The 16,763-nt window shown below is 42.6% G+C and overlaps 1 protein-coding gene across 1 annotated transcript in view; it reads right to left on the reverse strand.

The window, feature by feature from the left end:
• Positions 1 to 14,900, reverse strand: part of fancc (FA complementation group C) — a 50,612-nt gene extending 35,712 nt beyond the window's left edge. The window contains exons 1-2 of the mRNA XM_080738634.1: positions 14,776 to 14,900; positions 11,301 to 11,544 (exon numbers count right to left, since the gene is read on the reverse strand). Of these exons, the coding sequence (XP_080594760.1) occupies positions 11,301 to 11,501 (201 nt within the window). The 5' untranslated portion in view covers positions 11,502 to 11,544; positions 14,776 to 14,900. The remainder of the gene's footprint in view (positions 1 to 11,300; positions 11,545 to 14,775) is intronic.
• Between the last annotated feature and the right edge of the window lie 1,863 nt (positions 14,901 to 16,763).

Below are 16,763 nucleotides of genomic sequence, written 5' to 3' on the forward strand. Positions count from 1 at the left end.
TCATCTAGACTGACTGAGTGGCAAAACATAAAGCAGCATGAAGCATTGGAGTTTGGAAGCGCTCGTTGGGAAACTCCTCCTGACTCCTCCTCACTCCTACCGACTCCTCATGACTCTGTTTTTTTGCCACTCAGTAGTCGTTCCCTCATAACTTCCAGGTACAATGATGTCATGTGCATACCCTCTATACACTGCCGAAAGCACCAACCTCGGCTCAGTCGGCTGCAGGCTAGAAGGCACCAGCATACCCCGAGGTCACCAGCAAATGTGTCTGGCACAGAACACTTGCTTCTGGGTGGCAGTACACTACACCCCCAAAGATGCGACTGTCTCACCGTCAAAATGCCATTTCCACTGACAGCCATCATTCCCGTCACATTGAAGTGGCTCATGGAGAGAGTCTCTGAGCCACTGATTGGTCTACTACAGTACATTGATAACCTCCTCGCCCACATAGCAGACTAAAAGGGAGCTCTGGCCGACCGAGAGGTGTAGAGCAGGAACTGAGGACAACAATGGACTAACCCAGGACTGACCTCGGAGGCCAGATAAATAGAGCAAGACACACTACCCCCAGTGGACCAGACTGGGTGTTCTCAATGGCCTGTTGTGCATATTCCGCCGCATACCTAAGGGGAACAGCGAGACATTGCAGCTCCGGGTGTCCATGATCTCCACGACAAGGTGCAACAACTGAACTGACCCATCGCTCAGTGGGAGACTCAGAGTCTCCAAGATACTGCCCAGAAAGGCCCAACAAGAACTGCACATGCTCCACTATGGCCTAGGCCCGTTCCCCGTCATGAACTATGCTATGTGCTGCACACAGTTCCAGACTATAGGGCAGCAACCTCAGTGGAAAAGCTGCCGGTTGGTGGCTCCTGAGGAGCTCTACAGTTACAAGGGGTGTCACTTCAAGGCTCAGGTGTTTCATGAGGTCTGTTGCCGACTCGGGGTAAAGAAAACGAGGACCACTCCTTACATCCCCAGAGTGATCACTGATGAGCTGGTAGAGCAGTTCAATCACACCATGGCTACACAGCTTGCCAATGTTGTCATCCTCACCGGCTGCCAGCAGAAGGACTGGGACCTGTCCTACTGGGCCACTGTACAGGAGTCAGTGCTAAGTCCAATGTATGAATGTATGGACCATTGTAAAGCGATTTGAGTTCGCAACTTGCTAAGAAAAGAGCTATAAAAATGCCATCCATTATTGCACACCTGACCTTTCACTCCGGAAACCTCTCTCCATGAGACACCAGAGCAGGGTAAGAGAGACAGATGGTTACCCAGCATGCCTGCCCAGCACCTCCGGCACTTTTTTGGGTGCAAGACCCCTGGTGGGGGGTTGTGTGGTGTGCATTCATAGGGACTTCCCAGCATGCCTCAGGGTGCACTGCACACACACGTTTTTGATTATTGTTTTATTGTCACTGAATTAAGCTGTTTACCATAGGAATGTGTTTGGTGGGGGATTTATGTGTTGTATTGTGTTGTATTATAATTGATTTTATATGTGTCAGACCATGGGGGATAGGGTTAAATGTGGGGAGCACCCCACTCCATTCTGTGGTCAGCACTTGAGCTGGAGACACATATCATGTTAACGTTATTAAAGAGTGTCCCTAATGCCTATCAAAAGTCGTCATGACTTCCTTTCTCCTGCGGTTTTATTTTTTATAAATTAATTAGCTCTGCGGATATAGTCTTTTTTATGTGAATTTATGTCCCTTGGTGTGTTAGGGTGAAACAGACAATATTTTGCCTTTTTTTCAAGAAAAGTGGCAGCAGTGTAGAAGCTTGTGCAAAGATTTGTCATTTTCAATAATAATAATAATAATGTGTGTCTATGATAGAGAACAGTATGTCAATGCAACTAGAATAGCTGCAGTGGTTGGAGGTGGTCTCCAATCCATACTCTTCTATGGAGAGGTTTCTAACCTGGTGTCAGGTAGGGCACCTATGTCAATAAAAGCTATTTGAAACAAACGGCGCACTGTTGACACTAGATGTACTGCCATCTTTATTGTAGTTCAGATATCGTTGCAATTACCCTTCTCTGTCGAGAGGGAGAGACAACGGAAAATGATTTAAATGCTTGAGACGAGTTAGTTACATAAAAGAAACATCTACAAGAGTGTGGCGCTCGTATAACCTTGATTTCTTTTGAGTGACACGCAGCAAAGATCATCAGGGAACAGGATTCGAACCCACAACACGCTGTCAGGCTGGCATTGCAGGCCTCAATGCCGGCGGCCCAGGCCTTGAATAACCCCAAATTAAATGTTTACATTTATTACAGTGGTAATAGTGAGATATACACGAAACAGAACATTGATGAAGTTAATGGTGTGTTGAATGTGCTTTAACGATGTGTGTGTGTGTGTGTGTGTGTGTGTGTGTGTGTGTGTGTGTGTGTGTGTGGCTAGCTAACTATCACAGCAATACATTTCACCCCACAGACACCCTCTTTCATATTTCAGGTACACTTCAGTCCAGACTTGGCATACATTTACTCTGCCAGATGAGTTTGGATTAAATAAGCTTTTAGTTACAAAGGTTTGTTTGTAGACAAAGACTGGGTGTGAGACTTTATTAACACGTTGCAGTCCGAAATAGAATGGTGGTTGGTAGATTAGCCGTGAAATTTCTATTATTGTATTGTGATCTGAGACATAATATTATGTTTATAAACATGACCCCGCAGCCCCTCCATCTTGAACAGCGCCGCTGTTTTTTCTTTTTTTTTTCCCCCCAGGCCAGTAACTCACCATGATTTTCTCGATCTCCGTTGGGATAGAATGGGGGTTTTGGCCGATCGTCGATGTCCCCGTGCGTTTCGCGTGCGCGATCCTTTCACGTAAATGTCCCCGCAAATAGTCCATGTGTGACTGAAGAACAGAACTGAAAAGTTTCGCTAGCATAGCCCCAAGCATGGCTGCAGGAGGAGCTCGAGTGTGTAGACAGTAAACGGATGGGTGGAAGGTGCCTTGGAGAAGGAGAGGCGCTGACGTCACCTCTGCTTCATGCACGGTCTGCATGAGCCATCAGTGCACGAGTGGTGACTAGGGAAGGTTAGACGATCGCCGATTTTCGGATCAAAAGCTTTTATTCCGGTTTTAAAGACAAAGTCCGGGAATAGACGGCCTGGCTGAGAGTCCCTGGGGGGATGTGCGATATAGTACGGTTTTAACATTAAGGGGCCCCCCTTGGCTTAGAAGGTGTTAAGCACTTTGTTTGTGAAATCTGAATGTTGGTGTAGTTGTAGGGGGCTAAATAAGTCGCCCTGCCCGAACCCATGTACACCCAGGAACATGACGGTCAGGGCTCTGTCTCTACAACCATTTGGTGTGTTTGGGTGAAACAGACAATATTTTGCCTTTTTTTCAAGAAAAGTGGCAGCAGTGTAGAAGCTTGTGCAAAGATTTGTCATTTTCAATAATAATAATAATAATGTGTGTCTATGATAGAGAACAGTATGTCAATGCAACTAGAATAGCTGCAGTGGTTGGAGGAGGTCTCCAATCTCCATACTCTTCTATGGAGAGGTTTATAACCTGGTGTCAGGTAGGGCACCTATGTCAATAAAAGCTATTTGAAACAAACGGCGCACTGTTGACACTAGATGTACTGCCATCTTTATTGTAGTTCAGACATCGTTGCAATTACCCCTCTCTGTCGAGAGGGAGAGACAACGGAAAATGATTTAAATGCTTGAGACGAGTTAGTTACATAAAAGAAACATCTACAAGAGTGTGGCGCTTGTATAACCTTGATTTTTTTTTGAGTGACACGCAGCAAAGATCGTCAGGGAACAGGATTCGAACCCACAACACGCTGTCAGGCTGGCATTGCAGGCCTCAATGCCGGCGGCCCAGGCCTTGAATAACCCCAAATTAAATGTTTACGTTTATTACAGTGGTTATAGTGAGATATGCACGAAACAGAACATTGATGAAGTTAATGGTGTGTTGAATGTGCTTTAACGATGTGTGTGTGTGTGTGTGTGTGTGTGTGTGTGTGTGTGTGTGTGTGTGTGTGTGTGTTTGCACGTGTGTGTGTGCGTGTGTGTGTGTGTGTGTGTGTGTGTGTGTGTGTGTGTGTGTGTGTGTGTGTGTGTGTGTGTGTGTGTGTGTGTGTGTGTGTGTGTGTGTAGCTAGCTAACTAACTAACACAGCAATACATTCCACCCCACAGACACCCTCTTTCATATTTCAGGTACACTTCAGTCCAGACTTGGCATACATTTACTCTGCCAGATGAGTTTGGATTAAATAAGCTTTTAGTTACACAGGTTTGTTTGTAGACAAAGACTGGGTGTGAGACTTTATTAAGCACTTTGTTTGTGAAATCTGAATGTTGGTGTAGTTGTAGGGGGCTAAATAAGTCGCCCTGCCCGAACCCATGTACACCCAGGAACATGACGGTCAGGGCTCTGACTGTCTCTACAACCATTTGTGAGCTACGAAGGGCTAAAATCGCTTTGGGAAACCCGGCCACTATCAATCACTATCAGTGGCCATTTGAGGAGGCCTGTGTTTCAATTCCAAAAGTACTTCCAAGCGTAACTACTACAGATGGGAATCAGTTCATTGAAATGTCCACAGACGGTCAAGGGCCACATGTATGAAACGCAGTCCCTTATGAAGTTCTGGGTGAGTTGTCAGGCAGAATTCCCAGAGCTTACCGTAAAAGCAAAATGGTTTTGCAACTACGTATCTGTTAGAACATTTTTTCCACACTGGCATACCTCAAGAATAAGTAAGTACAGGTCTACGTTGGAGCCAGAAAATGACATGTGACTAATGTCCCTGTCCACTATAGCCACTATAGCAACTTGATCGTGAAAAAACCAACTCCTTGCTTAGCCCATATCTCCACCCAACACACAACAGTGGTCCCAAGGTTGGTTCTTAGTCAGGGTGGCCCCAACTTCACAACCAGTTGAAATAGGGCATACTGTAAGTGGTTAAAAACAATGATGTAAGCTTACGATTTTCACAAAATTCTAAAAGCATAATTTACAATATGATTATTACTACTGTATATTTATATTGTGGAGAAACTCCTCTTAACACAGGTCCAACTCATGGACACATCCAAGTAGGGATGGGACGATACATGATATTATCGTTTATCGTGATAAAAAACACTCACGATAATCGTATCGTGGAGATTTAATATATTGTGATATCAGCCTCCGTCATGCACTGGGATCAATTCACCTTTTATTTGCCGAGCTGCATATCCAGTACCATTTAAACCCTCTATAATTGGTAAAATGTACTTATAATATACGTACTTGATAGTCTTTTTTCCACTCTCTATCAAATGCCTTTGCCAAAAAATAGCTGATCTACAAGCTCACAACGCGTCGCGACGCGTTGTGAGCTTGTAGATCTGCTATTTTTTGGCAAATGTTACGCCCCAGGATAATGGATTTTGATTGTCGCGATATGAAATTTTCATATCATCCCATCCCTACATCCAAGACGTCCAAGAGACAAGTCAGAAAGTGTGAGGTTAGAGACAAGTCAGAGAGCGCGATGTTCTCACCACAAATTCAGCAGTGAGTGAGCCGTGCATAGAACAGATCAAAGGGGCGAGGTGTTCCTAGATTGAGCTCTGTTTGGAGGTGCTATAAATTTTACAGTGTGTTTGTTCGTGTGTGCCTTTGTACCCCCACAAGCGTCCATGTGTCTTGTTTATCGCATACGTGCACGTATAGAATATTCAGGCCCCATAACAACAACAGACCATATCATACATCGCACCATTGGGCCAATTAAAAGTCTACAACAGCACAGCTCCGAGGCAGAAGCCCAAGCCCAGACCCCATCGAAATCTGACATATGCCCGTTTTTAATTGAAGCAGTGTGCTATTGCTGAAACAAAGGAGATTCTGGCTGTTTCACTGCGGCATGCAGACCATGGAGGCTTTGGTGGTGGGAAGGCAGGATATGATAGGCAGCCATAAGAGACTCTTAAATGGCATAATGATCCCCGGGGCCAGGACCATCTGTTTGGAGTATGCAGATTAAAAATGTGTGAAATATTACTGGCATCTTCATGATGTGCTGTGAGTTTGCGCTGTCAGGAGGTAAATTAGGTCAGGGATAGAATAAATCAAGGAAATAAAATCAAGGAAAAATGTGAGGATGAAGTTAGACTAGTTACTGTAGACACAAATTTACAGTATACTGTAGTAGGTATATTATAGCACGACCGATATATATCGGTCTGGCCAATATATTATTGTCAAAGACTGTATTATGCAAGCAATGTGTACCAATTTTACCACTTTAACCTGGCGTCCCTATTTTGTGCTGTGCATATCATTATAGGTAACAAGCCAAGTTTAGCCAACAACTTTCGAAGATTTTCTAAAATAGCAGATCTTCAAACTCACAATCACAACAGGATAGGATTTTCTTTTTTGTATGTGTCTATGGAGTTAACATTACTTTAATAGAGCCCCGTTTGGGAGCACACCTGTGTATTTTTGTTTTCTTCCTGAAAGCTGAAAGCCTCCGATCGAAAAACACTGATTTAATGACATCATAAAATCATCCCCTCTCCTTTTAGCATACACCCAACACTGTGGATGAGCTGGGTCACCACCCACCTGACAACCAGGCATACTTAATTAACTGGTGGGTGTGGCCACATAAAAACATAATTTTAACAAACAAATCTTCCTCCTAGTATAATCATAATACATGATCATTTTTTCTTTAAATATTCGTTTGCTTTCATATATTGAAGTGACACAAAGAAGGTTATCAAAAAAATGTATTAATATTTATTTGTATCTATTTGTTTGCTTTTAAGTTAACACCCAAGGGGCCAAACTCGTTCAGTAACGAGATACGGCCACTGGAGGTCGCTGTGCCAAAAGGAGTTGTCGACAAAGGGTTAACTTGGTTACATGCAGCTGCATGCATCCTGTGTTGTCAGTGAAAGACCCTGGTCCATACGTCATAACGTGGTTCGCAGAGAGACAAAATGGCGTGTCTAGGCTGAATTGATTTCTATTCTATGCTGAAACATAAAAAGGGCTTTATCTATGAATAAGGTGCAAAGAACGCCAGGGAAGCAGAGATCTGCCTGTTTTCACAGCGACACTTTACCGCGATGGTCGGCCCCGGTTTGGATTTTAGTTTCGCGAGCGTTTGTAAACAAATGGATTATCCTCCTCAATCGTCAGTGGACACTCACGTGCACACGCACGAAGCTTCCGAGGCTCTTCAAAATTAAAGCGTAAGTGAACGACGGCAGCAGCAACAGCTAGACATGTTAGAAACCTTGGCTTCCCATGTGTTAAGTTAAAAGTCCCCAAATAGAAACTTTGATCAAACATAAGATTTGTCACTTTTTGACAACATATCGGTCAAAAAAGATTGTTAATCTGTGAACTAGGACTCCAAAATTGTGACTGGACCAAAACAATCTGGTCCCATCCTAATTTACAGTACACTTTAAGACAGAATAAGACATAATAAAGCCATAATAAGAAATAATGTGTTGGTAATTAGAACTAATATGTTTTATTAGACAGAAACAAAGACAGAATAGCAGAAAGAGCGGATACATTCTCTGGCACCGGACGCGGAACTGGTACCGCCGCACGACGGGCAGTTCGAACAGCAGTCGCACTGCATCGCCGGCGATAGGACAGGCAGTTCGACCAGCAGTAGGACCGGCGGCCGCCGCACTGACCGGCAGGTCCCGTCGTGGTAAACTGCCGGTCCGTGCGGTGGTGGCTGCTGCGGCAGTTACCAGCGATGCCGGTCCTACCTACAGTTCCGTGCGGCGGCCGCCGGTGCCAGAGAATGTATCCGCTCTTTCTGCTATTCTGTCTTTGTTTCTGTCTAATAAAACATATTAGTTCTAATTACCAACACATTGTTTCTTATTATGGCTTTATTAAGTCTTATTATGTCTTAAAGTGTACTGTAAATTAGGATGGGACCAAAAATCTTGCATCAGTCATTATGCATTAATCTTTTACAGGAAACTGCTGTAGTAAAATAAATGTATCAATAAAGCGGGAGGAAACAGCAACGACAATAAAGCAATGCATATTGTAATAGCCTGGAGACAATGGCAGGCTTGGCCTGAGCCTTATGGTATATACAGTCATACGCTCACATCCAGCATCACAGAGACTCACTGAGACCCATCCATGTGGATGAGATCATCAATAATGGGAAGCAGAATGGTAATGGAACAAGTAGTTTCTTTAGATGAGCCCTCGATGCATTCAACATGTTTCTCCCCCTGCCAGTACCGTCAACACTGTCTGGACTGCTCTGGACATTATCTAAACCAGGGGTCTTCAACGTTTTCAGTCCATGGACCCCTTAGTTGAGAAATAGATGAAGCAGGGACCCCCACCCACAACCTGTTCATAGATTCCATATAGTTTCATTGTTTGACAGCACAATCATCAGTGTATTTTGGATTTGTGTCCATTTGTATTTTTCAGATATTTAACTACTTGAGGTGTTCATACTTAATAAACTTGACCTTTCACTCAGTACTTACTCTTTTCCCCTCTACACCAAACCTCTTTGCCAAAAATAGCCTACAAGCTCACAACGCCTCATGCTGCAAGGCGTCGTGAGCTTGCAGATCTGCTATTTTTGGCTAAAGTTGTCGCTGGGGTTCGAGTGGTTAATATAAAAAAGGAGAAAAAGGTTTCTATCACTCAAAGATTTGGAGGACCCCCTGTATTAACTCTGAGGACCCCCTGTTGAAGACCCTTGATCTAAACACTGGCCCTTCTCATCAATCTCATGTGGAAAAAGTTGTATGTGGTGTGTGTCTGTGTGCGTGCGCGCGCGCGTGTGTACAGTTACAGTATGTGCGCCTACAGTGTACTTCATGCAATGACGAATAAAATGTTCATTTACAATGAGAATTTTATGACCCTTTGGGACTATTGAAAAGTGCTGCATAGGCTCCAATACGAATGCGCCGTCACACGAGAAAACAATTATTTCTGACCACCAATGCCAAATCAGAATCAAAGGCTTGTCTCCACGCGAAGTGTCCCCAGTAAAAATAAGAGAAAAGAAGATGAGCGATGAGAGCATGTATGTTATATCTAGTCATGATTTGAGACAGACGGCTCAGACAGAAGCAATTTATTATGTGGTGACCATGGGGAGGTAATGGGAGAGCTTTATAGGCAGGGCTTTTTATCATCAATGACATTTTTGGACAAGCAAGACACGACAGTATCTCTGGTGTCAAGAGAGTGAAGCCTGGTGGTGCTTCAGAAAGGCAGCAGAGATCAGACTCTGAATAGCACTTTATGTGTTGAAATAGCTAAGATATTAGTCCTAATTATGAACAACAAGTGTCAGCGTGTCCATAAACTGGTAGCTATTGCTGAAGACCCCAACCATCTTGTGTACAGTGCAGGATTTTCCAAGTGATTCCTCTGTTGCCATATCACGGCAGTGCAGCAATCACATGAAACGTTCAACTCAAAGCTTTATTTACTGAGACTTCCAGCTCTACTCCTAGGGTGCTATCCTGGTGTAAACCAGGATTTAATATTAACTGGAATATATTTCATTTTACCTCGGGGCTAAAGCCACAATAAATTCATTAAGTCATCAAAGGATGTAAAACTGTTGCCAAAAAGTAGGTTATCCTCACAGCTCTTTTATGAGCCCACTGCCGGGAAAAAGGATTTTACTCCAATTAAACCATCCCTCTCTCTTTCCCACTCTCCAAACCTCCTCCTCCCTCTCACCCTTCCATCATGCTGCAGATATTGACACCTCTGGGTGACATGTACTCCAAACAATGCCAGCAGACAAGCAGAGAGGGAGGGAATTAGTCGATGTCAGTGCCCAGTCTGATAAAATACATGGAGAACTGCCAATATATAGTATATACAGTATTAACCCCTAAAAAGAGACATGGAGTAGGGCGCCTGTGGCCTGGTGGTCAAGGCGCAAACCACATACTAGGCTGAGATGCCTGCTGGCGTCGCCGGTTCGATTCTCGATCCGGTCGACCTTTGCCGCATGTCATTCCCCATCTCTCTCCCCATTTCCTGTCAGTCTACTGTCCTGTCAAATAAAGGCATAAAAAAGCCCAAAAAAACTAATCTTAAAAAAAAAAAAGAGAGACATGGAGTGTCTGTTATATAGAGACACTAATGGACAGGGTTGGGCGATATGACTTCAAATCAATATCACGATTATTTCAAACGTTTACCTTGATTACGATTAAAGAACAATAAAAAAGGGGAAAATAGCAAATATACAAGCTCACAATACTTTGCGAGGCATTGTGAACTTGTACAGTAGGTCATCTAGGGTCACCAGTGCACCACTATTCTAGAACAAAGTATAACACATGGTTAAGTGGCTAATCAGACTAATCGATGTAGTAGATTATAAAAAGCTGTTATAAATGTTTTGTATCGATTCGTCTATATATAAGAAATTTAAAACAAAATCTATATAAAAAAAATCTGCTGCTTGATTAATAAGTAGTCAGTTATTGGCACTAAATGTCTGTCTCGACATATTTCCTGTTAATTGCCCAGCTCTACAGCCCTACGAATAGATGACAAAAATATGAAGAGGTAATGAAAAGAGAGATGGAGCGTGGCTGGAGAGCAGAGAGAGCGGTGTTAAATGCAGGCATGGCTTCTGTAACACTGGAGGCTCAGAGTCCCGCGCCCCTGCTTCTCCTCTGCCCCCATTCCCAAATTTGCTGGACTTGATGCTGGGATACATTAGGTTAGCGCTGGAGGTCCCCGTGCGGCTATTACCTGGCTAACTCAACACTGCAGCGCTGCCAAGACGACACACACGGCCTCTGCACAGCACAGAGCAGCCTCTGTTAGCACGACCTGTCGGCGCTGCGTGGACTGTTAATGTCCAAGTTCGAAGACGAGGCGAGTGAGTGAGCGGGTTTGTGTGTACACTGGGACTGCACTTTGCTTTAGTGCTTCATTAATCAGATGGCTGTTTGGCTGATCAGCCTAATTGATTAGAAGGAGGGCCTAATTGGTTTGATTAGGCAGGTTGTTCGCAACTGGCTCGAAAAGGGGCTTTGTTTGGAATGTCTGCTGTGTTTTCCGTTTAAGCCATGGGGACATCTGGAAGACAAGATGCTTACTGAGTGGTTTACTATAATCACCCTTAGCAATGGAAGTTGGTGCCAACCGTTTCAATACAGGTCAGAGCAGGGCACACATCTTAGATGATAGAAATGTTCAGATTTTGACATTTTTAAATCTTACAGCTGTGACGAGAGGGTTGTTCACTCACCACATTGTTGATGTGCGAGAGGAGGAGCTGAAGAAAAGCCTTCAGTCTGCTGAGATGCAGGCAGGTATCTCTCTGGGTGTCTGGGCTTTCCGCCTGGCCCCAGAACACCACTTTGGCCAGCCAGAACTGCACCTCCTGGGCGTCAACCAGGGTCTCCTCCGGCTGGGCCTGGCTTTGGAGCAGTGGCTGAGTCTGAGCCATGGGGCTGGATGCAGTGAACTGACCTCAGGACCCACCACAAATCCTGGGTGATGGATACAATTAGAAAATAAACTGTGTTGAAACATAGGCAGACACAAATATTTCTCAGACAGATTACATCAGGGTTGCAGAATATTTTATTATTTCCAGTGACTTCACCTTTACTTGTTGTCTTTCAAAACTGGACTCACTAAATTGTGGGTTAGCTTGTAACATTAGAATATATCGGGCAGAATGGGACGCAGCTATTTAAAGTGCTCCAACATAAAAAAAAAAAGGCAGGCTTTGGGCCACGCTAGAGACAGTGCCTGGCCTGCATGTGTGGCCTCCCGCTGCCACAGAATTTGTCACCATCACCCTGCTTTCCCAATTCCTATGAAAGAGGAAAACGGAATGGATGCAGATTAAAGCAAAGTGGGTTAGGGCTGGTTCTATAAAGTTCTAACCGCCACAACCTCTGAACCTCACGATGTGACTTTTAAGCTCAGGAGGATCAAGCAGCCACCTCTCAACACACTCTCTCATCAAGCCCTACTGAGAAATATAAACAGTGCATTCTTCACCTTTTATGATGATGGGGAGAAAATAGTGGGGGGCCATCTCACGGTAGTGTGTGTAAGGATGTTTTTGTGTCTGTATAAAGCCTGAGAATATAGTGTGTGTGTGCGTGCGTGTGTGCGGTGTGTGTATTTGTTGTTTTTAGCCATAATGACAGGTCTGTGTGGGACACCACAGGGTGGTGTTTTACGATCACCTCGTTACAGACGACTTGTTTAATGTCTTGCCATCATCTCTGCTGGAAAGCCCCTATGGCTCGCCGATGTGAATATATAAATACTCGTTTTTAGGAGGGAGAAGATAAAAAAAAAAAAAAAAAAAAAGCTCAACCAAATTAGGAACAAACGTCTCTTGTTGACTTGCGTTGGCAGATCGTTTTTTCAGTACACTAGGGGTGGAACAGGACTGCACCCAAGAAGCCTCACACACGCTCCCCTCTCTCCCCCAATTCATGTACACACATGCACTCGCGCACACACATGCACAGGCTCAGGTGTTGGCCAAACACATTTTGGAGCGGGAACGAGATGTGACTGGCCAAATATTAACTTTGAAGATTTGTTAAGCTAAGCTTGTGGACTTTGGGTAAGGGGGAGTTTGCCCTTCCAATTATGAGATTGTTGACATTATTTCAGAATAATCAGATTGGTCAAACATCGCCTTCTACAAAACTGCTGCAGTTTGCTACAGTGTGTTAGCCCAGACGATATCTGGGAGGAACTGTATGAGCAGGGCTCATGTCAACAGCTCATGTCAATAATGATAACGTTTTCAAATAGATTTCAATATTTTGTGCTGACTTTTCCCGCAAAATATAAGTGAAAACATTGATAACCGGTGGTCTAGGACTCTCTAAAATCAATATCAGGCATTGGCCTGAACTTGTTAAATGTTAAACTTGCTCGATTTGACATTAGAGCCCTACCAATGGTAGTCAAAAAGAGCAAGTTTAACTCAACCAAATGAAAGGTGCAATTGATCTGTTACCGAGATGGTATGACACAGGATGCATATTTTAAATATAATATAAACAAATATTACTGAAAGGTTCACATTAACAGGAAAATGTCCATAATGTGGTCATTAGAGTTCAGGTAATATCTTGCTTTCACCACTTGGAATACTATGTTGCTATTGTAAAAGTATTTGTCAAACAAACCACACATGTCTCAAGAGTCTTTAAGCAGAGGCAGTCCAACACAATCCTGTCTAATGATAGCAGACGTATTCCCACTGCCAAACCACATATTCATCACTGACTGTCCAGTGTCCACACACACACACACACACACACACACACACACACACACACACACACACACACACACACACACACACAGTACATCAATGATCTCAATGTATACATGCAGCCAAAAGTCTGTCAAGAGATTACTGAAGAAGCAGGCTTACATTATGCACGCATCCCACTCATGCAAGCACATAGGACCGGGCATATCGACATTATATCGATATCATGGTATGAGACTGGGATTTGGGATATTTCTCTGGTTTTTATGCATTCAAATACATTTCTGAAGTCTCCTGACTAATAGGTGTCCTATTATTTGCCTTTAACCACTTAATTATTAGTTATTATATAGGCATTACTGGTGATTATTTATAAAAACACTTATTGTGTGAATATTTTGTGAAACCACCAATATAGCCATCCTCACAATATCGTCATAACAATATCAATATCAAGGCATTTAGTCAATTATATAATAATATTTGGTTCATGTCGCCAAACCCTTAAAAGCATCAATTTGACCATGTCTTGTATATTACTAGCCATTTTTAATTGAATAGAAAATCATTCTTCATCCTTGCATTGATCAGAATGATCACCTACAGCAGTGGTTCTCAAAGTGGGGTCCTTGAGGGAGTTCCAGGGGGTCTCCAGTTAAATGATAATTAGGAACCAAATGGACCCTATGAGTCTGTAACTTAGAGAGTGTACAAATGGAACCAAATTATTTTACAATATGAATTGGGGTTCCAGAGATAAAGATGCCATTAAGTGGGGGTTTGTAGCCTAATGCATGTCAAACTGGGGGGGTGCCGGAAATTAAAATGGTTGGGAATCACTGCTATAGAGCCTTAAAAATCTTCTCTAAATGAGGGTCCGAGGCAAATCTTTTTAAATGGTGGACCGGGGCATAATAAGAGCCAATTTTGGGGTCCTTGACATGAAAAACTTTGAGAACCACTAACCTACAGTGACAATGAGTTGTTAAGTGTAATAACACAAGTAAGCCACACGGTGCCAGTATTAGCAGTCTCTAGCACCCTGCAACTAACTGGTAAGACACATTCATATGACTATGAAAAGACAGGACAAAAAAGTTGAGCGATCAGTTTTTAATGTTAAAATACCGCTTTTTATTATATTTTACATTGTAAAATTGTATTATATTACTGGTGAAAACGTTATGGAATAAAATATAGACAGACGGACCTGCCACAAATGTAAACATGCGACGATGGGTTACATAAATGTTATTAACGACATAAATATTAAATGTATGTCCATTCTTGCTGATCCTAGAGGTATCTAACGTTATATACCACACTAGTTCATCAGACTAACCAGTCAAGACAGACTATAAACAGAGTCAGTTGTTGTGTTACTCTGAGTAACACAACAACTGACTCCTCTTTTAAAAGAAGAAATTAGAATTAGACAAGACACCAAGTTGTCTTGAATGTGAACTACCTGTAAACACGATGTCCAGCCATTGAATCAGCAGATACTGAATTACAGTTCACTTCAACCACAGTTCAACTTCACCGTTTTGTCAAAACCAAAACACTGCTCAAAATGACTGAACTTCCCTCGTCTCAGGCACTTCCGGGTACACCCCCTTTGTCAGTGCATGCTGGGAATCTGAGTCAAATAGAGAAATGTAGCCGTAAATAATGTATAGTGTTGCTTAAAATTTCCTGTAGATTTTGATGAACATTTAAGCTCAAGCATGCTCCTTGCTGTTCCCTTTTGTTTTGGATATATATATATATATATATATATATATATATATATATATATATATATATATATATATATATATATATATATATATATACCGGTATATATATATATATATATATTTTTATATATATAAATATTTATTCAATCATTGTGTTGTTTTATCCTTGTTATTGGGCAAAGTGCTTTACACAAAACAGCATAAAGACAGAGCATTAAGATTGTGCAAAGTCAAACTATAAGGAATAATAATAATACAAAAGTATACAGGCAGGCTATTACTATATACCTACCTACACACACACACACACACACACACACACACACACACACACACACACACACACACACACACACACACACACACACACACACACACACACACACACACACACACACACACAATTATTTATTGTCATCCCCACTCAGCTGGCCAGCCAGGTAATAATATAGGATAGGATGCTTATTGCAAGGCATGCTGTGTTTATTAGTTTGAGCAACAATACAAATTGGAAGACATGTGGTCTGAAAATGTGAGGTTTTCATTAACCTTCTATTCCATATAGACAGACTATATGGTTTGTACAAGTTACAACAAGAAAACAAAGCATGTGCTCATGTAAAAGTTCTGTATACATGCATGTGATTAGTGCACAGTGGGAATGAACAGTTTTGTGCTTGTAAAGTCAAGTGTGTGTACGTGCGTGCATGTGTACGTGTGTGCGTGTTCTAATAGTAACATGCTATGCGATCATGTTTTTACTTTTTCCAGCTGCTAGCTGTCCTTAGGTGTTGATAATCTCTGTCATACTCTGTCCTGGGAAAATTATGTGACAAAATGTTGATTATGTTTGTTTGATTGATTGAATACTTTACTAGTAAGACGCCTCAGGGCGACAAGCGATCGCGAGCTTGCCTTGGCCATCTGGCCAGTGATGTATATCGGACCAGTTACCCATATATGGAGACCCCTGGTACCCATATATGGAGATCCATATATGGAGATATGCTGTTAGAGCCCAAAAATGCTTACTCAGTTATTCGTTATGTGAAAGTCCTGACATCATACATACATTCCCTTTTATGCCCATGGAGATCCCTGTTTGTAGAACCAGGCCCACAGATATGGGCTGTCTTGGCCATGGGTCTTGGCCATATATGGTGTTAGTGTGGTATGTGGCCGATGTGGCCTCCATATATGGGCATTCCCATATGAAGTCCTGTTACATATGGGCTTAATATTGATGTCTTGATGACATCATGGAACTCCATATGTGGGCATAAAATGGATTCTGTTAGTGTGGTTCCCCTGACATCACAGTGATGTCAGAGCGTGATATCAGAGCGGCAAACCCATAGACCATAAAAAAGTGTACACGCCCAGACGGAGACATGATGTGCCATTTCACATACTAAACTGCCACCTTCGGTCGCAATTAACAGTTTGCAAATAGTACAGTGGTACAATTATACAGTACAATACAAAAAGCCTAATGGCTTGTTTCCATTGTGGTCCTGTAAATAATGATGTCAAAAACAATGACAATGACAGACATACAATTATCATTGATGAGAAGTCAAATGAGCACGCACAAAAACTTTCCGGGTGCTGAGCAAAAATACGTACAGAGCAACAAAGGAGGAGGCCCGCACACCGTCTCAAGTTCCCAAAGAGTAATTTATTGGCAACGTTTCGACCCGCAAAAGGTCTTTGTCAT

This window comes from Nannobrachium achirus (assembly GCF_963921795.1).
Source record: "Nannobrachium achirus genome assembly, chromosome: 12".
In the NCBI taxonomy this organism is placed as follows: Eukaryota; Metazoa; Chordata; class Actinopteri; order Myctophiformes; family Myctophidae; genus Nannobrachium; species Nannobrachium achirus.